The sequence below is a fragment of the Apus apus genome, chromosome 22 (assembly GCF_020740795.1).
Source record: "Apus apus isolate bApuApu2 chromosome 22, bApuApu2.pri.cur, whole genome shotgun sequence".
Classification (NCBI taxonomy): domain Eukaryota; kingdom Metazoa; phylum Chordata; class Aves; order Apodiformes; family Apodidae; genus Apus; species Apus apus.
Genome location: NC_067303.1, coordinates 6,215,323 through 6,237,464, shown reverse-complemented (window position 1 = coordinate 6,237,464; position 22,142 = coordinate 6,215,323). Strand labels below are relative to the sequence as shown.

Sequence of the window (22,142 nt, the reverse complement as noted above, 5' to 3'; positions counted from 1 at the left end):
AGACCACATCATCATAAGCAGGATGCTCTCCTATTCCTGCTCCTGCCCCAAGCAGGAGCTCACCCAGACCCCCACAGCAGGCAGCTCTGGGCTGTGCCCCGGGTTAGTCACATTGTGCTGGGGTGGCCTGGCCACCCTAATGGTGCCTATATCCCCACTCCTGCTCCCTGCACACTCTTCTGGGCTGAAACACCTTCCTCAACTGCACAAGGAGCTGCTGGTGAGCAGGGTTTAGCCATGCAATTCAGCGGCAACTCCGGCAGCAAGAGTGCGGGCAGAGTAGGAAGGGAGCAGAGCACGGGGCCGAGGTGACACTGACTGGCTGTCACCTCCCGCAGCTCTGGTGCCTCTTGCCGGCAGCACCAGGCTGTGCAGACCCATTCCTGGACAGGCAGTTCCCTCTAGAGGATGCACTCGTCAGGGCGAGCAGCCTCCTGCTGCCGGCACCGCGCTGGCAGCGGGGGATCCCTCCATCCCTCCCGTCTGCACCCTCAGGGTCTGGCAAAGCCCAGAACCCACCAAGCCTGCCGGCATCGCCAAGGGGACACCAGTGTGTCCAGGCACAGCACGGCCCATCAGCAGCCTCTGCTGACAGCACAGAGCAAACCTTGTGCACTGCACAGCCCCAGGCTGCTCCTCGCACCTCTCTCCAGCTGCCCACAGCTCCTGCTGCCCCACATCCCCGTGCAAGCCCCATCCTGAACCCTTCCCCGCTGCCACGGCTCCTGTTGGCAAAACACAGGCAGGAGCAGTGCTGGGCACAGCTCTGGGGGCTGCTGTGCCAGAAGGGGACAGCAGGGTTGGGCCACTGCCTCAGAGCATGGTCAGCCCTGCAGAGCTCCCTGCCTGCGTGGAAGGCTCGGGGCAAGCAGGGGCACAGGGACAGGGCGCTGTGCCTTGCAGCATCAGGAGTGAGGCCACGGGCAAGGATGACCTAAGAGCAGCTATATTTAGACAGATGCCTATGGAGTGAGAACATTTCCCCTGTGGTCACAGTGTTTACATAGTGAGCAACATCACAGGTCACCCTGCAACCCGCAGCACTTGCTCTACCTGATGGGATGCCCGGGAGCTGCAGGGGATGGTGCTGCCAGCCCCCAAGCAGTGCAGCAGATAAGCAGGACCAGCAGACCCTTCCCTTCCACAGGGCCAGCCTGCAGGGGCTCTGGAAGCCAGGAACCCTGCTCCTGCTGGGCCAGGGGCAAGCTGGGAGCCCTGGGATGCCAGGCCACAGGAGAGGCCAGCAGGGGTGAGGGCAGGGAGTCTGCTGCAGGAGTGACTCAGGCAGCAGGAGCTGCAGGACAGGAGCAACATGGTGCAACAACCTCCCTGAATCAGCCAGTGGCTGCCGAAACTGCCCTGTCCCCACGCCTGCCACAGGTGGGAGGATGACAGCTTTGTGCCCAGCCCCAGCCCCGTGCTGTGTGTGGGAGGTGCTCCCTGCCCCAACACCCTTGGGAGCAGAGGTCCTCGTGTCCCAGTGAGGTGCCACTAAGCAGCACTGCTTGATGCTGAGCCACACCAGCAGCCGAGTCCCAGCTCCAAAGACAGCGAAGGGGAAGGTCACGTCACTGAGCCACTACCCGTGCCATAAAACATCCCCACCCCTCCTCCTTAAGGGGAGAGAAACCCCACAGACTCACCTGCCTGGGGGTCCATCTCTCGGTGCCCAGCACTGCAGGAGCTGCTCCTGGCTGGCCCAGCAGAGCCTGGTGTGCACCAGAGCCTGGCACGTCCTGCCCGTCCCCTCCTCTCCTGGTGACACAGCTGCCTCACTGCCCACAGCAAGGCCGGGCACCACTCCTTGCCCACTGGTTCAACTGGTTCCCAGGGGAGAAAGCAGAATTGTTCTGGCAGACATTGCTCCTCATGGGATGGACGGGCCATCATGTGGGATGGCTGCGCCCAGCCCAGGCTCCCCACCCACACCGGGTTGATGCCATGATTGCCCATGCAGGCAGCTCTGCCCTCCCACTGCTGGCAGAGGCTGAACTGGTAGTGCTGGGAGCCCGAGGGGCCGGGACACCCTGGACACAGCGGTGTCCAGCCCTGGCAAGGTGTCCGAGCGTCTGTGTTCTCTGACTGCCACCTCCTGGCAAAGAGCAGCAGCTGGGAGCCGGGCAAGGTCCCACAAAGAGCTTAAGCTGAATGTTTGGGGATGCCCACTAAGGTTCATGGCTCTGTGCAGGGCGAGGCCACCCACGGGGAGAGCAGGACCCCAGGTGTCCCGTCATCCACTGCCCCCAGTCACAGACTCCTCCCAGTACGATGTACTTACAGCTGTCTTCTATCACTTTCTCAGACCCACAGGGTTAGGTGGCAGTCACTGCCTGCTTGCAAACAGAGGGGGAAATAACCTCCCGTGGCTGTAGGAAGAAGGCAGCAAACAGGGATAACCATTAACAGCTTGGAAACTGGGCAGCCAGGGATAAAATCCCTCCCTCCCCTAAAAACCTCCTCTTTGTAGAGCTTTGCCAGGCACAGACTCCATCTACACATGACCCAGTGTGGGATCAGGGCAGGAACCAAGCCCTGCTCAGGCCTCCCAGGAGCCATCATTCCTACACAAGCCCCAGGGAGTTGCCTGGGACACGTGGGGATGCTGGCAGGGAAGGGCAGGATGCAGAGGGGATGGTGCAGGTTACAGACCCCGAGGCCCTGGCAGCACCTGACTGGGACAGAGACCACTCCTCTCCAGGCTGTGGAAAGGGACAGGGTGTCCATTGGCTCGGGGAGGCTGGTGGCCCCAGGCCAGCCATTCCTGGCCCCTGCCTGACCCCAGATAGGTGCCCAGAAGCCTGTGTCACCCCAGGGTGCTGGGCACAAGAGGCCAGGGAAGGGTGATGGACTGGAAGCAGCCGCACTCCAGGAAGCAAAGCCCCGCAGGCGTGAGGAGCTGTGACACAACATCTGCAAACTACAGCTGCTTCCTCAAAGTCTTCACTTAACCTCAGAGGAGGAAACGCCGCTCCCCACCGTGCCACCTCCCACCCCACAGATGCTGCTGGGCTGCTCTTCCTTCCATAGCAGCAGGGCCAGGCATGGGGCTGGCACTGGGATGCCCTGGGAAGCCTGCCCACACTTCGAGGGGTTCCCTGGGGCACAGCAGGGGGCCAAGATCACTCCAGAGCCTCTGCCTGATCCCTGCTGGCCTGGCAGCACCCATCTCTTCAGCTGCTTTTGATATTAAGTCACACTTTGTTCCCTGACAAGGGACAGGAATGCCCAGACTGGACAGGAGAGCTCGCACCATCATGCTGCATCTCACACTGCACCAGCTGTCCCCACACCTCCTGAGGGGGCTGGATCCTTACCAGTGATGTGAGGAGGTGTCCCTTACCTGCACAGCCACACACAGCTGCTATGGAAGGGAGACACCCCCCTGATCTCCAGCGCAGGGTCACTGCTGTGGCAGAGATGAGTGGGCACAGCAGTGGCACAGCTCCCCAGGATTCTTTGCGGTCTCCCTGCTGGCACAGTGCACACATCTGGCAGCAACAGCTCTCCCTGGCTATTGAGAAAGCTCAATTACACAAAGAGGAGAGGATGATTAGCTGCACACCCACCACTTCCATCATTAGTCTGCACAAGGCCAGGCTTTGCTGCCAGGGGGGCGATGGCAGCCACAGCCTCTATGACCCCAGCCTGCTCCCGGCACCTGCCCTTCCCCTCCTGCACTCCCAAACCCCAATGCCAACCATACCCCACCTTGTGCAACAACAATAGGCTCCTCCAACCCAGGGCAGCTGCTCTGCCAAGGGATGGGGAATGGCAAGAGAAGGGCCTAACCATCCCTGAGCTCTCACCACAGCCCCCCCGTGCAGAGCCAGTCTTGCAGCAAGCCCAGAGTCCCCTCAAGGACAGCAGCCCTCTGGCAGTGTCTGCCAACAGCCCAGGAGCTCCCCAGCAGCACAGGAATGGGCAGCCAGCACTACTGTACCACAGCAGAGCAACTCCAGAGGTAACCTGCCAAGGGCACTCGCTCCCTTTCCTTTTCACTTCACTCTGGTGCTGCCGGGAGCACGAACCGGGGCTGTGCAGGGACACACGGACCAAGTGAACCGAGGGGCAGGAGAATATAATGGCTTTGTCACCTCATACATAAACTCATCTCCTTTCCTCCTCCACCTACCAAAACCCCTTTTTAAAAACATCCCAGCGCAACGCGGAAGAGTCGGACAAAGAGCGGGATGGCTGTGGTTCCCCTTATCATGAAAGGAGCATGAATAATCCTGCTCTGTTAGTCAGCTCACTCCTGATAAACTATTTGGTGACAGCAGCTCTGCAGGTGAGTCACCCTCCAGTGGCAGATGCCAAGATTATTGCAGGTGATGGTGCTGCTGATAGACTGGTGTTCTATTACAATACAAATCATAAATCCTGTTTCACAACTCCCCTTGTGGGTTTTAAGGAGCGCTTGGGCGGTCCTGCCCCAGTGTCAGCACAGCACTGAGGGCAGAGCAGCAGAGGCACAGGGGTGGTGGGACCATCGCCGGCCTGGGGCTCCCTGGCCTTCAGGGTACCCCCACCTCTGGGACCAGAGGACATTTGCCAGGTTTCTGCAGGCAGAAAACCACGTCAGAGCTGGATGGACATGGTGAGTTACTGACAGCTTTACCCACTGCTCTGCCCCAACCCTGCATGTCTGCCCTCAGCCCCAGGAGCGAGCAGCTGGCACCCCGCGCACCCTGGGCACCCATTTGCTGGTGATGAGGTAGTCCAGGCTCAGCAGAGCTGCTGCTTCCTGGCCCCAGCCCCCCACAGCATCCAGGCAGGGCAGAATTTTACCCATCTCTCTCAACACCCAGCTCTGGCTGCTGGATACGGCGCTTGGCTTTTCCCACGAGCTCTCAGTGCCACATTTCTCCAAGGCTTGCCTTGCCCTCTCCCGGAGTGGGAAGCAGACAAGTAAGGCAGCATGCCTTGCAAATCTGCTCACCGAGGCAACTGTGCACTCCTGGAGTGTCTTATCTCCCTTGAGAAGGGGCTGGTCCTTAGACAATGCCTGGGCAAGAGCCCAGTACCCCTGCCCCCAGCACAGCTCCCACTGTGGGACTGCTGGTCCCTCTGCTCAGCACAAGGGACACGCTCGGCTCAGCTTCCCTCAGTGCCTTTTGCAAGCAAAGCCATGGGCACCAAACCCCAGCCTGGCATGAAGTCCCTTCCCAGCAGGAAGAGGCTTCCTTAACAGAGGGCACCATAAACCCCTCTATGAGCCACACACCAGGACCTCATCCACTCCAGAGTGGGGAGGAAATCACCCCCTCAGCCCCCTGCATGCTCCCATGAGTTAAACCCCCAGCAGCCAAGGAGTTAGCCCCAGATCTGAGCACCCTGCACCCTCCAAAGCTGGTGTTTGCATGGGAACACCCTACCTGTCCTCAGTGGGGAGCAGCCAGCACAGCTCTCAGAGCACCTCGGGGTCCTTCAGCCACAGGCTGCAGAGGGCAGCAGCAGGAGCCCCGCTGTGCCTGGGTATCCAGGTTGACTCGGATGGCATGGGGAGCTCATTGGGAGCTCACAGCTCATGGGGTGGCACTTTCACAGCTGGAGTGCAGGCTGGGCAGAGTGGCAGCAACACACATCCAGAGAACAGGGTGAGGGAGATCAATTGGTTACGGTAGCCTTGAGTCCTACAGGAAATCATGTGCTTGGAGCTGGCACAGCTCTTGCCTGGCTTCGAATTTAACCAGAGCAGCTCTTGCTTGTAGTGTGGTTTCAAGAGCAAACAGGCAGTCACAGAGGAGCAGCCCCTGGCGCAGCTCCAGGCTGTGAAGCTGCTTGAAACAGAAGAGGTTCATGGGCTGAAGGAAAAGATAATAATAAAAACAAATCAACAATGGATCATACCTTCCCGAGGTGGGAAGGTGGGCAGCACCACCACATCATCCCTCCCACCTGCACCCACCCCCAATCTGCACAGGGCTGTTGGAGCCTGGTACCAGCTGACGTGATGGGCACAAGTCTGGGCAGGTGGGGGCAGCTGCAGTGCCCCCCAGGCACGGTGCCCTCCTGGCCAGGGCCCTGGGACCGTTCCACAGGGAACCGTTAGGATCCCATTATCCATGTCATGCCCAGCCTGGGCCCATGGTGACACAAAAGGTCAGCACGAGGAAGCAGCAGCCCCACGCGCCCTGGGCTGGCTGTGCTGGAGCACGTAGGTGGTGGCTGGGAGCACACTGGGCTGGCATTATGAAACTCCCAGGGCTTCTGCAGGCACTGGGCACTGCAGATAAGTGGCTTGGGAAGGGCAGCAGAGATGGAAGATCCAGGAGACACTCCCCATCCCACCCTGCTCCCAGCAGCTCTGTGCCCATAGGAGCTGATCTGGAGCTGGGACCCCCTGGAAGCACTGTAGGGCCCACCAGGAGCTGGGTGCTCATCTGGACTTGCCCATGGCTTGGCATCAGTGCCAGACCAGCCTGGCTGTTGGGAGAAGGGCCCCTGGCACTTCCTCAAAAGAGCCAGGCAGCTGCATGCTGGGACACAGCCCCAGGCCCTCAGCCCTGCCAGCACTGGGCAGGATTCCCTGCACAGGTCACCTCTTGTTCCAAAGCTGAGGAGCAGCTGAAACCAGGATCCCAAGCCACGCAGCAGGGCTGTGATGGGGAAGCAACATTTCCCAGCTGGGCAAGGGGCAGCGAGGGCTGAGGTAGCAGTACATTAAATAAATCCAAGCTATCATTGTGTGTTAATCCACAAATAATCATTTGGTACTTGCCAGTAAAATCCAGCTGCCCAGAGAAAAGCGTGTTGCTCATGATGCTCAGCAGCCCAAGGAGCAAAGGCTTCCAAACCCTGAACTCTCCTGAATCGTGCTGCTGGGTCCATGGGTTTATTCCAGTGTTTTTAATCTTCCTTAACTCTGTCCATGCTGGGTACAGGCCCTGCAAAAAAAAACAAAAACAAACAACAACCAAACAACAAACATAACACATCTCATCTTACCTGTCACAGTAGAATCCAGAAGCAAAGGTGAAGGAGGAGAACTTGCTTGGGGCTGGAAGGACATCCACTGAAGGGAAATGAAGTGTGCTGCTTTCCACAGCCTCAGCAGGGCAGGAGCACACTTCCAGACTGTTGTAAGCTGCCAGGAAGCATCTCAAGAGCTTGGCACAAGCACAGCTGCAAAACAGGGCAACAGCAGCATGCAGTGTCCACCCAAACCCCGCCGAGAGGCTCTGATCTTCACCCAGCACCAGCCCTCCCACTGAGCACGAGGACAGTGGCAGCTGCGGCTCATGGAGCTTCCCACTGCAGTCAGGCATCCCTCGTATGGGAAGCCACGACAGGAAAACCTTTCTGCAGAGATCCAGTGGGATCCATCCCATGTTCCTCACCCGCTCTGGCGCTGCCTGCAGCCCGGCTGTGTTTACCGTGTCCTAGCAGCGGCACAGCCCTCGCTCCCCACCCTGGGAGCACTTGCTCCCACGGGCTGGGCTGGTTTCTCCAGCAGCTCCAGAAGGCTCTTGGGAAGGGCTCAGAACGTGTTCCTCAGTTTCTGACCCTGTGCTCAACCAGTTGAAGAATATAACCCCAGTCGTGACGTGTCTGGGTGGCACAGCCCAGCGGGCATGTGTATTTTAACTCAGGGTACCTTGGCACATCAGAAAGTGCCTCTTTCACAGGGCCCGTGACTTCTTAAGCCTCTGGTGCATTAAAGGCAGCAGCTCTGTAATATTAATACCCAGTTACTGGAATTGTACAGGTAGTGACCATGGGAACAACACAGCTGGTAATCCCAGGTGCCAGCAGAGCCAAGTGTTGTGGCACCAGAACATGCCACCCCCATCCCCAGCAGCTCTAGAGAAACCTCAGCTCAGGCTGGGGCAGTTTCCCTGCTAATCCTCCTGGTTGGCCTTGAGCAAGCCAAGGAAATAACAGCCTCTGTGCCTGCCCAGGTTCAGCTGATGCTCTGCCTCCCCTGGGCTGCCCTCCCCAGGAAGGCTGAGCCCATTATCCACGTGCTCACAGCAGGAATCACCAAGGGGTCAGAGAGCCACGGTGCTACAGACCCTTCTTACCTTCCAGCTGCTTTTTTGGCCGAGGTTTCAGCTCAGTAACTGTTTTTCCCCTCTGGTTTGCAGGATTTCTCCTCGGAGCGGCTGAACGGCAGAGGTAAACCCGAGGGGCCGGGGGTGCAGGTGCTGCCAGGCTGGGCTTGGCACTGCAGGACCATGCTCTGTGTTGCAGGGCCCAGCAGCAGGCACAAGGTTTCCCCAGGGCTGGAGTCCTTCAAGAGGATTGGCATCCCTGTCCTGGCAGCCGTGCTCAGCATCGCCTGCCTGGTTGCAGTCGGGTTCCTGGGTATGGCTCCTGCTCTCCTCTCCCAACTCCTCTTTGCACAGCCACCTCTTGGCAAACACAGCTCTGGAGCCAGGGCTGGCTCTGCCACCTTCTTGCGGAGGTGCCAAGTGCCAGCCCTGAGCCTGCCCCAGCACCAGTGCTGAGCTCCCCCTTTCCCTCTAGTCAAGGTTTACCTGGACTCTCACTACTTCTTCTGCAAGCAGCCCCTGAAGCTGGTGCCCCTGCAGCAGCTGTGTGACGGGCAGGTGGACTGTCTGCAGGGCGAGGATGAGGCCAACTGTCCCCAGTGGGTCCCTGAGGCGCCACCAGCTGCTGGTGAGTCCAGGACACCCTGCTAGATCTGCTGCAGCAAGCTCCTGCCTGCTAAAGCCACCGGCGACAAAGCTGACTCTGTGTCTGTCTCCAGCCCGTGTTTCCAGAGACAGATCCATCCTGCAGGTGCTTAACAGAAACACTAGAGTCTGGTCCAGCATCTGCCATGACCACTTCAACCTGGTGCTGGCAAAAGCAGCCTGCGAACAAATGGGCTACAGGAGGTACACAGCTGCTTTCTCCACATCTCTCACCAGCTTTATCTACCTCTCTCCCATAAAAGCTCTTCCTGAGCAGGGCTCTGTTTACTTATACAACACAGAGAGCTCTACACTAATGGTTTCAGTCCATCCCCTCCCTGCAGGGCACTTTCTGCATCCCCAGGACCCCTCTGGTCTCTGTGCTGGAAGCCTTGGCAGCTTCCCATGTAAGCCCAGTACTGTGCCCAGTGTCTCCTGCTCTGTACCCAGCCCACAGGCACCCTGCCCTGCTCCCATCCCTCCTGCCACAGCCCCTGGCAGCATGCACACACTCACCTTGCTGGAGCAGCCCCTCCAGGGGCACAGGCAGAGCTCAGCCATGCTCCCACCACAGATGGAGAACCTTTGGGGAGAGATCAGGGCCCCAGACTTCCCTTTTAAAGCCTCAGGAGAGCAGCAGTTGGCCAGGAGCGTGGTGCCAGGTAGATGCTGTGCAGCTGTGGGCAATCCTGGGTCCTTGCAGCTGCTGTGAGGCTCCATGTCACCCACCTGTGTCCACCTTGTGTGCTGCCCTGAGCTGGCAACAAGCCAGCTGCATTCAATTATCTGGGGAAACAGCTTGCTAGCCCTGCATGTTTGGTGCCAGCCCTGGGTTAAGGGAGACTTGGAATTCAGTTAGGGGGATACTAGGGAAATGATGGGTTCTGGTGTTTTGCACCCCTCTGGGAGCCTGGACTGAGCCCAAGGTGGCGTTTTCCAGTTCCAAAAGCTGAGGGACCGAGGATTTGAACACAGGCTGCACATGTCACACGAGCAGGGACATCCTGCCCCACGTAGTCTCTCTTGCTTCAACATGTCCCTGCTCCTGAGCTCAGCAGCCAGTCCCTCCAGTCCTCCAGGGCTATGACACTTCCCTCTTTTGGTGTCCCTGTCCCTAAGAACCCCCTTTTCTATGGGGTCTTTCTCTTGTTCACTGGTGCAGGCTCCAGATGCCCTTTCCAAGCTCCCGCTTCCTCCCTGTCTCACCAGCTCTTTGTTGGCACAATAGGCAAACATTTAGGACCTATTTGTAAAGCTTTGGTCTCTGAAGTTTTAGAATTGGGTTATACCATCTTTGGCTCAGTCTGAGCCAACCCCACCAGGTTTCCAGGCTCCCTGAGGTGCTCTGGCAGCAGTTCCTGTCCCCTCTCAGCATCCACGCCTGCGCTGCCTGCCCCAGGGTGTGCTCCCTGACCCGTGCTCCCCGTCTCTTCCAGCACCCCTGCTTTCTGGCCAACAGAGGTGGGCACAGGGCAGCCCCTGCCTCCCCGCGAGGTTGTGCTGAGCAACGGCAGCCTCCAGATGCTGGAACCGGGCAGGTGAGTGGCGGGGCTGCCCCTGGCCCTGTGGGAGCTGCCACACCTGGCCACGGAGCTGGAGCTTCCCCTGCACCGAACCCTGCCCTTTTCCTCCCTCTTCCAGGAAATGCCTCTCTGGACAGGTTGTTTCGCTCTTATGTTCCAGTAAGTACCACGAGGCTGTTCGCACCTCGCAGCACTCCAGGTCCTCATTCCTGGAACAGCTGCAGCCACAAGAGCTCAGCTCTTGTCCAAGCCCTGGGCCTCTCCAGTTCCTACTCTGTTTGCATGAGAAAAGATGGATTTAATTACCGCTAACCTTCTTGTAAAGCCAGTATAAACCTCCCAGAAATGAGACACCTAAGAGAGGCTTTAACCAGCTGCCTAGATGAATTTTTGCTGATGAATTACCCAGATTAAGCTAATCCATCTGGTGGGTGGAGAAGGCAAGGAACGGAGGAACCCATTCCAGCCAGCCCGGGGACAACATGCAAACAGAGGACAAACTGGGGGGGTGCCATGTGGCCTAAAGAGGGGACAGGGAGTGTCAGGAGCGGGCAAAACATTCCTGGGAGGCACAGGAGCCTCAGTCCCTGCTCCCCCCGAGGATGGAGGAGGGCAGAGCGGGTGCTCTTTCTCCCCCAGTTAACCCGTCTCTGGTGCCCGGCAGCAGCCTGCGGGGAGAGCACCAGGACCTCGCGGGTGCTGGGGGGCAGCCCGGCCGCCATCGAGGCCTGGCCCTGGCAGGTCAGCCTGCAGTACCGGCGGGAGCACGTCTGCGCCGGCAGCATCATCGACCCGCTCTGGGTGCTGACGGCCGCCCACTGCTTCAAGTGAGTCCCGGGCCCTCCCGCCATGGGACCTGGCCGCCTGGCTCTGCAGCAGAGCCGCGGTGCCGGGAGCTGGGGAGCGGTAACTGAGGGGTCCGCGCGCAGGAACAACCCCGTGGTGCAGAGCTGGCGGGTGAAGGCCGGCTCCAGCCTCCTCTCGGGCAGCGCCGCCCTGGCTGTGGAGAAGATCTTCGTGGCTGAGGAGATGCAGGCGTCTCCCAGGGACAACGACATCGCCCTGGTGAAGCTGCGGTCTCCCCTGCGCGTCTCAGGTGAAACGCGGCGCTCGCCCCCCTGCAGCTGGAGCCCACAGAGGCAACGCTCCCCAGGCAGCGGCGCCGAGGGAGCCGCGGGCAGCCGGGCACGGCCACCTCCCACACCTCACCTCTCCCTTCCAGACAGCAGCAAGCCCATCTGCCTGCCCTATTTCGATGAGGAGCTGGTGCCTGGCACACCCCTGTGGGTGATCGGCTGGGGCTACACAGAGGAGCACGGTGAGGAGATGGGGCGGTGGGCTCCCTGCTCGCCCAGGGCTGCGGGAGGGACCCCCTGAGCGGCCACGTTTTGTGCAGGCAAGCTGTCCGAGACCCTGCAGCAGGCAGAGGTGGAACTCATCGACAAGGAGAGCTGCAACCTGGCTGCCTACCACGGCGAGGTCACCCAGAAGATGCTGTGCGCTGGCCTGCCCCAAGGCGGGGTGGACACCTGCCAGGTGGGGGGCACTCGGGCCGGCTCCTCTCAAGGACACAGCCCCTCGCGGGGCAAGGCTGCGCCGGGAAACGGCCGCACGCTGTGGGCACCAGCACCCACCACGCTGGGTGCTCCTCAGCCCCATCTCAGGTGGTTTGTCCTCCGCAGGGGGACAGCGGCGGGCCCCTGATGTACTCGGGCGAGCGCTGGCAGGTGGTGGGCATCGTCAGCTGGGGACAGGGCTGCGGGACCCCCAGCACACCCGGTGTCTACACCAGTGTTCGTGCCTACCTCAACTGGATCTCAGCTATCCGGAGGGTCAGTGCTGTACCCCACACAGTTCGGCAGCAGGTTTTGGGGGCGGTGGGGAGGCGACAGAGCCCCTCGGTGGCTTGTCGCAGAGGGGACCTGCACCAGCAGAGAACACATCACTCCAGGGATGGGGCTGCGGGGATGAGGCTGCATCTGGCCCCTTAAGGACACGACTGTTCTCCTCCTGGTTTCACCTGCCCTTTTAAAGCTGTAATTTCTTCTCTCCTTCCAGTCAGAGCTCTGAGATCTGCCGGGTCAGGTCTCCCCTCACGTCTTCCCAAGCCTCCCTCCCTGTCCCTACGCACTTGGCTGTCCCAGCTCCAGCAGCAGCTGGGAAACGGATCTCCAGGCCCGGCAGGTGAGCGGTGCCTCCCGACCCCTCGCTGGCAGGCTGGGATTCAGCAGGACAGAGCCCAGCCCAGGAAGCCAAGGGCAGCTCGGAGTGACAGCCACCGATACCGTGGAGGAATCCAAGCAGCTCAAGCTCCCTTCCGGACAGAGATTAATTTATTGCCCTGTGCTGACCCTGCTGTGGCAGGAAGGCTCCTGTGGGGCTAAGCTGCTCTTTGCTCACCACTGTCATACAGAGATAAATTATGTTGGTGCTGCAGAGTATCCCCATTAAAAGGAAAATATTTGTTTTTTCATGCAGCCTCGAAGGCTTTTCCCTTCTTCCTTGCAGGGGTGATTTTCACAATACCCTGTGCTACACAGGCTGGAGCTGCTTTCCCAGCACCAGGCAGGGTTCACCTGCTGGCTCTTGTGAACAAGCTGCTCCTGCACACGAGGAAGAAAGTGCTGCATGGACCTGGGACACACACAGACAAGCTCACTTCCAGCTACTGTAAACAAACAGGGACGTCAGGCATTACTTTAAATCAACTCTTTCTAGCCTGCTTTCTAGCCTCACGGTAAGCCCAAGCAGATGCCCACAGCAACCCAAACCAGAGCCAGTTTCTCTAGTAAACATAAACTTTATTTCATTCAAGGCAAAGCTAACTAAACCTCTACAGTGCAAAAATGTGCTGTTGGTCGTCACACAGCATGTTGCACACACCCTGTGTTTATTTGCAGGTATCTCCTACACGTATTGATAGATGCTGATACCCAGACGTGTCTGTTGCAGCACACACCCGCAGCAGGGCCTTATCCCCACAAAGCCCCTGCAGCCCCCAAAGCCCTGTGACAGCAGGGACCCCACAGGGGCTGGCACATGCTCCCCAGCCAGCCCACTCCCCCCAGAGCCCCTGCGCTGCCTGCAGCAATCACACACACACACATGTGTACAGAGTTATGTCTCAAAAAAATGGTTATGGTGACTTTTCCCATCAAGCCAGAGGAGTAATCCATGCATAGTACAGCATTGCATATCCTGTGGTAAGTGGAGCTGTGTCCAGATACCGTCTAAAAAAAGGCCAACAGGTTAGGACAGCTAAAAATAGTTCTTTAAAAAAGTCCCTTCCTCCCCTCACTGTCCTCTCCCACGGGAGATCTCCTCCAAGGATGGGCCTGGGGGGGTGGTCTTGGGGCAACGGGGAGGTCTCTCACCTTCCTGCCGGGCTCTCATGCATGACAAGGGGATGTTAACAATACTTTGCATTTACAGAGTGCCTCTGGCCCCGGGATCTCGGAGCACTTTGCAAAGCGTCGCAGGGAGCCTCACACCTCCTGTGAGGTAGGTCAGATTTACCATCCCCATTTTACAGATGGGGAAACTGAAGCACAGAGGAGTCAAGTGATTTGCCTGAGGGTCCCACAGCTCCTCAGAGACGGGACCGGGATCCCGGGAACCTGACTCCTGCTTGCCTGTCTATCCAGCAGCCACAGAAGTGCCTGTACCTGCCTCCTGTCCCAAGCACGGGGCCCACTCTGGTGGGTGTCCCCAAGCCAAGGCTGCAAGGTGCTCCCTGTACCACCACCCTCCCACAAGCAGGCAGGTGCGGTCCAACATCTCCCACATCAGCTTCCAGGGAAGGTAGCACTGAACCCACCAAACCCTCCCCTGCCTTCCCCTCCAGCAGCTCCATCGGGGTGCAAGCCCCGACAGCTGGGGCAGTCACAGCTCAGCTTTGACTCCAAATTTCCCGAAGTGGGGATGGGGGAGCAGCCCATCCTGCAGCTCCCCTGACAGACACCCACAAATAAAGGAGAAATAGGGAACAACTCACACGGCAAAGGACACTGTCAACTTCAGCTGTAAGATCAGTTCATTCCCTTCACATCTCATGTGCTGCTACAGCCCTTGGGAAGGGGATGGGTTCCCCCCTCTGGCTTTTTGTGGCACCGCCTATCCCTGGATCTCAAAGTGCTTTACAAATGTTAGCCAAGGAAGCCTCACAACAACCCCTGTGAGGTAGAGCAGTATTATTATCCCCATTTTACAGATGGGGAAACTGAGGCATGGAGAGGAGCGACTTGCCCAAGGTCACCCAGAGGGGCAGGTCTAGGAGTGGGCTGGCACAGCCCCAGCCTGGCTCCTCTTGGCCAGGGCTGGGCTGTGCTCCCTCCCTGCATGGCAGATGGAATGCCACAGTTTGCTGTGGGTGGAAGGGAAACGCAACCAGCCATTTTCCCACTGGAGCAGGATATAAAAAATACCGTGTAACGAGCAAAGCCTTGGAGAGACAGCCGGGAGAGCAGGGCTGCTCCCAGTGCCCAGCTTGAAACAGACGGGAGGAGGAACACGAGCAGCAGCACAAACCCAGGGAAGGTCTCCCAAGAAAGCTGACAAGGGATGCAGGGCAAAGCAAGGGTGAAACTTGGAGCTTCACCCTGCCATGCTCCCACCACGGCCAGCACATGCTCCTGGCCACTGGTCCTCCCAGCCCTGCCACAGGAGGAACTGGAGCTCCTCGGGACCAGCTTGCCCCATGGGAGCATGGCACCCAGCCCAGCTGGGATGAGATGACAGCCCTGGCAGCAACAGGCCTTTCACTGATTTGGTTCTCCAATGTGCTTAGCAGGAGAGCTGGAGCCAAGCCCTGTGGCAGCAGCCCTGCCTCCCCGCTTCCTCCTGTGCCAGACCCATGAGAAGGTGATGAAGGCATGAGCCTCCACCTCTACGTGCATCCCTGCCCTGCTCCAGAACCTTCTACACCAGGCAGGTAGATCCTACCTGCCCCAGCTCAGCATCACCAGAGACAGAAAGATGCCCCAAGCTCCTCACAGCCTCTACCCCCCAGAGACACCAGGGCCCCTGGCCGCCCCCTTACCCCAGAGCAGCACAGCACCCTCACAGAGCAGGGTGCTCCTCAGCACTCAGCCCCTTCCCTGCCTCCCAGGCACCCTCTTGCCTTTGCTCAGAGCAGAGCAGGTAGATCTCCCTGTCCTGGTGACGTCCCAGTCTGAGTCCACAAGAAGCTCCCAGTCCCCGTGGCAGCCGAAGTCTTTTCTGAGAAGCAGTGCAAGGTTGCAGGCACGTGGGTAAATAGAAACAGGTCTCAAGCGTTGGCAGTTTGGAAAGAAAACAAGAGGGAAAGGCTGGTCCCCCTGCCCACCCTCCCGCTGCCGGGCGGGCCAGGGAGATGCTGCTTCATGCCTTTGGTGGAGCTTTTTGTTCTGCCTTGGAGCCAGCCAAGCCATTCTCGGTGTTGTCATTGCCTGACGAGCTCACGAGACACTCCTTCCTGGGGGGAGAGCACACGGCCAGCTGACGGCCCCCCCGGGACCCCCTGCCACCACCCCAGCCTCATGCAGCCCTGTCCCACACTCACTTCCCATCCTGGGTCTTCTTGATGATGAACAGGACAACCCTCTTGATGAGCATGAAGAGGATGAGGAGGCCGATGAGCCCCCCCACAACGCCCACGATGATGAACGTCACAGTGTTGTCTGTCTCCACCACTGCAGAAGAAAAGGTGCTGAGGGACCCAGGAGGGGAGCAGGGGGCTCCTGGCTGCATGGGCCCCCCAGGAAAGCAGAGACCCCCTCCTTCAGCCACTGGCCCCCAGTGCAGAGGGACACAAGGCCCAGCCTTGCCCTCCAGGGATGTCAACTACCTCCAGGAGACCAGGACCCCTCCATACGGCAGCACAACCACAAGCCGAGGTGGTGCCAGCACGGGTTTGTATCCCCATGGCCCCAGTGCCACTCATGGGGCACAGGGGCCCCGAGCAGCACTTACTCTTGTGGACCACTGTGAGGAAGATGGTGGCATTGTGCTGTGCGTTCTTCTCCTTGGGGTTCTTGACGTGGCAGGTGTATTTCCCAGCATCGCTGAACTCCACGTTCCTCAGGATGATGGAGATGTTGTTGTCCTTCCCGATTGTCGAGCCAAAAAAATCGACCCGCGGGTTTATTTTCGTGAGGATGGGCTCCGAGGTTTTGCTCTTTATCTTGCCAGAGAAGATCTGAAGAAGCAGGGTCAGATCCCGACAGCCCCAGATGAGGGGAAGGCTCAAGCCCTCCCTGCCCCTCCTGCACGCACAGACATACACGGCCAAGGGTCCCCACACACCCCCTCAAAGCAGGAACGGTCACAGAGGGGAACTTGACACACGCCCAGGGGCGAAGCAACAGATCAGCCCAACTTGTTCTGCAGAGAAGTTACAGGTCACACAGAAGATGGAAGAAGCCCAGGGCACAGAAAGTCCCTTTGCTCTAGGGCCACGCTGCCCTGAGCCAGCCCTCCTGCTACGGAGCTGAAGAGCAGAATATTCCCAGCAGGAAGCAAATCTAGACACTGAGTATTTCAGAGCAAGTGCAGGAGGAGAAAATCAGCTGTATTTTGCCCAGAGTGCAGCGCTGCACCTGGACAAGCCTATTTAGGAAAAGAAAAGAACCCTTGTGCAACAGAAAACCCAGAATAGCACAGTGCTGCAAGCACAGATGTGCCAGGGTGTTTGACACACCCTGTCTGCACAGCCCCTTCCCTGCAGAGCTGGAGACACTCAAAGAAAGGGCATCCTGCAAGAGGAGCAAGGGAGCTCCATGAGAACTGCAGTGCTGGCCTGTACTGGGAAAAGTACAAAAGGACCTGCCAGAAAAACTGAGGCAAAGCTCAGGAAGCCACCCACCATCTCTGTCGAGTTGAAATACCACGTGAAGATCAGGTCCTGAAAGCCTATGCAGGTGGTGAAGGTGCAGGGCAGCAGGACATCAGAGTTATTGAGGGCCATCACAGTGTTGGTCTTCCCCACCGACACCTCCAAGGCGAAGGCGATGGCCAAGGCATGCAAACCTGGCAGGGAGAGGGGAGAGAGTGAGGACACAGCCAGGACACAGCACAGCCTGCTGCAGCCCCATCCTTCCCAGGGCCATGGGGCAGCCCAGCCTGCTGCTGGGCTCTGCTGCAGATGTGTCCCCTTGGGGCAGATGGGACACGGGGGAGAATGGTGCAAGGAACCACTTCTGCACCCCTGGCAGCTCAGCCTGGAGCATCAGCTCTACCCATGGCATCCTCCTCCCATGGGCACCAGCTCCCAGAGCCCAGGGAGGGGTTTGTTAGCCCTCACCCCCTTTGGCAGGGCAGGCTGCCATGGCAGGAGCAAACACCCCTGTTCTCAGCCCCGGGACAGTTTGGCAGAGACTGGGGACCAGCTCCTGGAGGAAAGGCAGGCACTGACTGGCATCCACAGAGGCAGCAGATTCAAAGGGAACCATAATATCACCATGAATAAAATATGAAAATGAAAGCCCTGATTTGCATATTATCCAGAAAGCCTTCAGCTACTTAAAGCAGGAGAGAGGGGCTGAAGCCCAAAGGAAAGCCAAGCTCTCTGTTCTTCAAGCAGGGATCTGGAGCACTAATTAGCAGGGCTCTCCTGGACGCCTGCCACCCCACCAGACCTCATCCCATGCAGACCTCCAGAGGAGCAGCCCCTCATGCCAGCCTTGCAGAGAGTTTCAGCTCCTGCTGGAGCTGACAGATGACCTTCAAACTGCAGAACACAGCTCTCCTGCTCCTTGCCTCCCCGTTAGCAGGGAGAAATGCACTGAGGAGCAGGTACAGGCTGTGAGAACTGAGGGGAAGCCTGAAAGCTGCTGGGGTCCCATGCAGGGGACGGGCACTGCACCCCTGTGCACTGGGCTTGGTCAGATGTGTCCACATGAAGCCTTTCCAGGGGGCACAGGGATGCAGCCACACTCCCCATCCCACCAGGAATCTGCCCTGTTTGTGTGCCATGGTATGGCCAAGATGCAACACATCCCAGCAATGTCCTCTCCCTTCCCAGACCTCAGCTTCTGAAGAGATCCCACCACTCCCACAAAGCTTTCTCTGGGCTCTCTGACAACCAAAACCAGGGGACATGGCTGTTCCCAAAGCTACAAGCCTCAGCTCCACTGACACCTTAACTTGGACACCCTGCCCTCAGCTTCAGATTCGCGTCTCTCTGCAGCCGCCTCAGCTGCTGATTTATTCTCCCACACATGCCTGTGCTAACAACTCCCCAGGCACGTTGCAGCCCAAGCCAAGCACGAGAGCCCTGCATCCTGGGCTTCGGGCCCTGCTGCAGTGCTGCATTGCAAGCACTGCAGGGAAGGAGTTACTTAACTTTACCAAGAAGCATTTTGCCTGGGAGGCTCTGGGAGTGGTTCCCACCAGATGGGAATCCTGCAGTTGTCAGGCTCAAAGACCAGCCCTGGAGATGCTAAAGAGGGGACTTCATAGCCAGGAGTGTGTCCCAGGGGAATCGTGCTGCTACCTAGAGTATGACTTAGCAGAGGGATGCTTGGCTCTGAGGGAAAACCTGAGCAGGCTGGAGTGCTGCAAGGGGACAGTTACTTAAAGGAAAGACAATTCCTTGCAGCTTGTAATACTTTAAATCCTGTCTGCCACTGTCACAATGTCATGAACATAGTCTGAATTGAATCTGCAGGGCAAATTGGGCCTGATCCTGTTCCTGTCACGCTGTGGTCTCAGGAAAACAGAAGTGATATGTTACCACTAAATAAAGCACAGAGGGAAATACATTGGGAGGCTACTGACTGAGCCTGCCACACCAGCTGCCACTGTTACTTTTCTGTATGTCCAAAGCTGCTGCACCTTGTACCACCAGAGCCCTGACCTTCAGTGCCCAAGGCAAGACCCTCTGGGGGTTCCAGGCTACCTCCCATGCCTGCAGGCACACACTGTCTCCAGGAGACAGTGAAGGGACTAGGGAGCAGCCACTCTTGCTGCTGCTGGAGCCTTGACTTCCTGCTCTCTGCCCTCACAGAGAGGGAGTACCTGGGGGTCCTGGAGCCCCCAAGCTGCTGGGTGTGCAACCTGTGTCCCCAGCAACAGCAGCAATAGCCCTCCAACACATGTCAGAGCCCTGAGCAAGCCTTTCCCCCCATGGGCTGGTGGCAGACCCCTGGTTTTCCTGCAGCCCACCAGGAACCTGGTCTGGGAACCACTGCCCTAATGGAAAAGGCACATGAGATTCACCCAAGAAGCCACAGGAGGGAACTGCACTGGGAAAGTACAAAGATTCCCACCTCCAAGCCCTTGGACCCCAGGCACCCAAGTACCTTGGTCACCAGCATCTCCAAATCTCTCCTACCACCAGCCCTGTGCTGAGAGCTCCTCGTGCCCCAGCAGGAGCTTTCAACCAGGGACCAGCACCCAAATCCTGCAGGGAGTCTGGTACTTACAGGTCTTTTCATGCCTCCAGCTCACTTAAAACAAACTTAAGAACTATGCCCTCTAAAACGCCTCTCAAGGGAGTTTCCCAACTGCCAAGTGCTGCCAAGGCAGCCCCTGATAACGGGCTCTCTGTGCCCCTTGGCACAAGGACAACCTACTCGAGCAGAAGTGCAGCTGGTGGCTGAGGGCTGACACAGGGGGCTCGGACCCAACCCCAGGGGCTGCAGCGGGGAGGGCACAGCTGTGAACCCCCTCCTGCACCCTGCAGCTGGGGGATCTGGAGCATCCCCGGGCACAGGACTGGGCAGCGAGCTCCAGGCAGCAGCCCTGCAGGATGGGTTGGTCCCCGCGCTGGGCAGAAGCGCATGCGAAGGGTTGTTTTACAAAATTAATTGTAAAAAGAAGACGACCTGTCGGCGGGCGTGCTGGCGGCCGGGCTGAAGCAGTGCATTGCTGCCCCACGGCTATTCCCCCGGCTGTGCGCAGGCAGGTCCCTGCTCCCCGAGCAGCGGAGCGGGGCAAAGCGGGATCAGCCGCAGTGCCACGGAGGAAAGCGCTGGCGATGGCAGCGGCTGATGCGGGCAGGGCAGGGGCCGGGGCCGGGACTTCAGAGCCCGTTCGCCGACTCGGCTGCGAAGTCACCTTGGACAAGTCACTTATCCTCAGTGCTTCGGGCGGACTCCCCGGCTGCGGAGCAGAGACAATTTGCATTAGCGCCTGTGGACGGGAAAGTCACCTGAGCAGCCCCCGGTCCCTGGCGCTGCGGGCGGGCAGATGCAAAGCGGCTGCGGGGAGGGCGGCGGAGCGGGGGTCCCCCCGCCGCGGGCAGGCGAAGGGGCGGCTGGAAGCGGGGGGCAACCGGTGGGACCACCCTGCCGCGGGGTCCCCGGGGGCCGGCTTTCCCACCAGCGGGGACGCCGGGGAGGACCGGGTCCCCGCAGCCCCCCAGTCCCCCTTACCCAGGAGCGCTGGCAGCAGGCGCGGCGCGGCGGCGGGCGAGTCAGGGGCCATGGCAGCGGGTCGGTGCGGGGCTGTGCGGGGCTGTGCGGGGCTGTGCGGTCCGTGCTGTCCCGCAGCGGCTCTGGCCGCCCCCGCCGAGGGCGAGCGGCGCCGGGCGGGGCCGCGCCGGGCGGGGCCGCGCTGAGCCCTCCCCCCCATCCGCGCATCCTCCCGCGGGGGGCTCGGCCCCCGCTGCCCCGCCGTGTCCCGGCATGTGTGTCCCCCCCCGCCCACAGACAGTTGCCTTCGCACCCCCCGGCCAGCTCCCCAGCCCTCTAGGGTGCCCCTTTTTTTGCCCTCCCTGCACCGACGGCGCGGCCAGCGGGGTGGCAGCAAGGGTGGGCTGGGGGCGAGCTCCCTGCGGGGGTGTCCCGGAGCGCTGGGTTGCTGCTGCTGCTGCTGCTGCCCTCAGGCCGGCTTTGCAAAGTGCTACCAGCACCCCTCTAGGCCCCAGGCAGACCCCAGGCAGCTCTGCAGCCACAGACAGGGGTGGGCAAGACTGCAGGGTGAGTCTGCCTGGCATCAAAGAGAACACATAAAAACTTAGTTTTCTCACCACGAGCTTGTTCCAGGATAAATGGCTCCACACAGGTTCACGTCTCCACGACCTTTTCCTCCCCATCACATCCATTAGTGCTGCCCTCCAGCAGACCACATCCCCGCCCGCGGTGGCAGGGCCCTCCTAATGGAGGCTCCGGGGACAGAGTGTGCAAAGACAGAGCCTTACCTTGGCCCCCAGGTCCATTAGACAGCCAGAGCCCTGTGCCGAGCAGTTTTCTGGAGGTGACACACCCTGAGAACAGGCATGGCGGGAAGAGGGAGGAGGTGCTGCCATCCTCACGGGGCAGGAACAGCACGGACTGTCCCTGTGCTGGCACAAGGTGTGTGTCCTGGCATAGCTCACCTCGGAGGCTGAGTGAGGTGGTGCTGCCCTTGCTGGCTACAGCAGGACAGCATGGCCTCCCCAAACAGCACTGCTTCTTTTGGGGGGGTGACAGAAGCTCACCTGCAGGGATGCATGTCTGGGGTGTCACAGCCCGGCAGCTCAGGGCACATTGGGAGGCTCCTCCTCCCCACTCCAGCTCCCTTCGCAGCTTCTTCTCCTTTCCACCTGGCCACAAGGCTCGGCAGGGCACAGAGACATCCCAGGGGACCCCGAGAGGGTGGCAGCAGTGCCTGTGGATTGGGGACTTAGGGCTGCAGAGCTGGCAACTGAGACAGGAAAAGCACAGGCAGAGCGGGCTGGGCAGCGCTGCAGGAGCAGCGTGGAGAGTTCTGCTGATGCAGCAGAAGGTGTCTGGGCGGGTGGCTGTGATGGATACAACCTGGTGATGGGCACAGCTAGGTGATGGATAGGGCTGGGTGAGCAGAGCTGCAGGCACTGGTGAGCAGGCAAGCAGTGTGCTGAGGCAGGAGGAGGAGTGCTGCATCTGCTGCTGCTGCTGGTTGTGTGGGGGGTGGCACAGACCTCGAAGGAGCAGCTCGGCAGGGAGGTCTGAAGGGCTGGAGGGATGCTCCCCCCAGCAGAGTCCTAATTCCTTTTGGAGGCAGGGAGGTTGGGAATAACAGTACTACCCACCTGGGACAC

General features: G+C 59.5%; 2 protein-coding genes across 2 annotated transcripts; one reads left to right on the top strand and one right to left on the bottom strand.

The window, feature by feature from the left end:
• Positions 1-4,588: 4,588 nt before the first annotated feature.
• TMPRSS4 (transmembrane serine protease 4) lies at positions 4,589-12,232 on the top strand. The gene is made up of 13 exons (XM_051638317.1): positions 4,589-4,597; positions 8,088-8,118; positions 8,194-8,307; positions 8,470-8,622; positions 8,714-8,843; positions 10,076-10,177; positions 10,281-10,321; positions 10,827-10,989; positions 11,092-11,258; positions 11,385-11,480; positions 11,559-11,698; positions 11,845-11,994; positions 12,221-12,232. The coding sequence occupies exons 1-13, from the start codon at positions 4,589-4,591 to the stop codon at positions 12,230-12,232; spliced, it is 1,308 nt and encodes a 435-aa protein (XP_051494277.1).
• Positions 12,233-15,372: 3,140 nt separating this feature from the next.
• On the bottom strand, positions 15,373-20,610 carry SCN4B (sodium voltage-gated channel beta subunit 4). The gene is made up of 5 exons (XM_051638702.1): positions 20,515-20,610; positions 17,004-17,167; positions 16,112-16,337; positions 15,702-15,831; positions 15,373-15,614 (listed from the first exon to the last, which is right to left on the bottom strand). The coding sequence occupies exons 1-5, from the start codon at positions 20,564-20,566 to the stop codon at positions 15,521-15,523; spliced, it is 666 nt and encodes a 221-aa protein (XP_051494662.1). The 5' UTR covers positions 20,567-20,610; the 3' UTR covers positions 15,373-15,520.
• Positions 20,611-22,142: the final 1,532 nt, after the last annotated feature.

Excerpts from the sequence above, each read along its gene's own strand:
- TMPRSS4 (XM_051638317.1), top strand. Across the intron at positions 8,844-10,075 it reads GAACAAATGGGCTACAGGAG|CACCCCTGCTTTCTGGCCAA; the intron begins GTACACAGCTGC and ends CGTCTCTTCCAG. Across the intron at positions 10,322-10,826 it reads TGTTTCGCTCTTATGTTCCA|CAGCCTGCGGGGAGAGCACC; the intron begins GTAAGTACCACG and ends GGTGCCCGGCAG.
- SCN4B (XM_051638702.1), bottom strand. The coding sequence starts at position 20,566 with ATGGCCCCTGACTCGCCCGCCGCCGCGCCGCGCCTGCTGCCAGCGCTC. Across the intron at positions 17,168-20,514 it reads CCTGCTGCCAGCGCTCCTGG|GTTTGCATGCCTTGGCCATC; the intron begins GTAAGGGGGACT and ends TCTCCCTGCCAG. Across the intron at positions 15,832-16,111 it reads CCTCACAGTGGTCCACAAGA|TGGTGGAGACAGACAACACT; the intron begins GTAAGTGCTGCT and ends TTTCTTCTGCAG.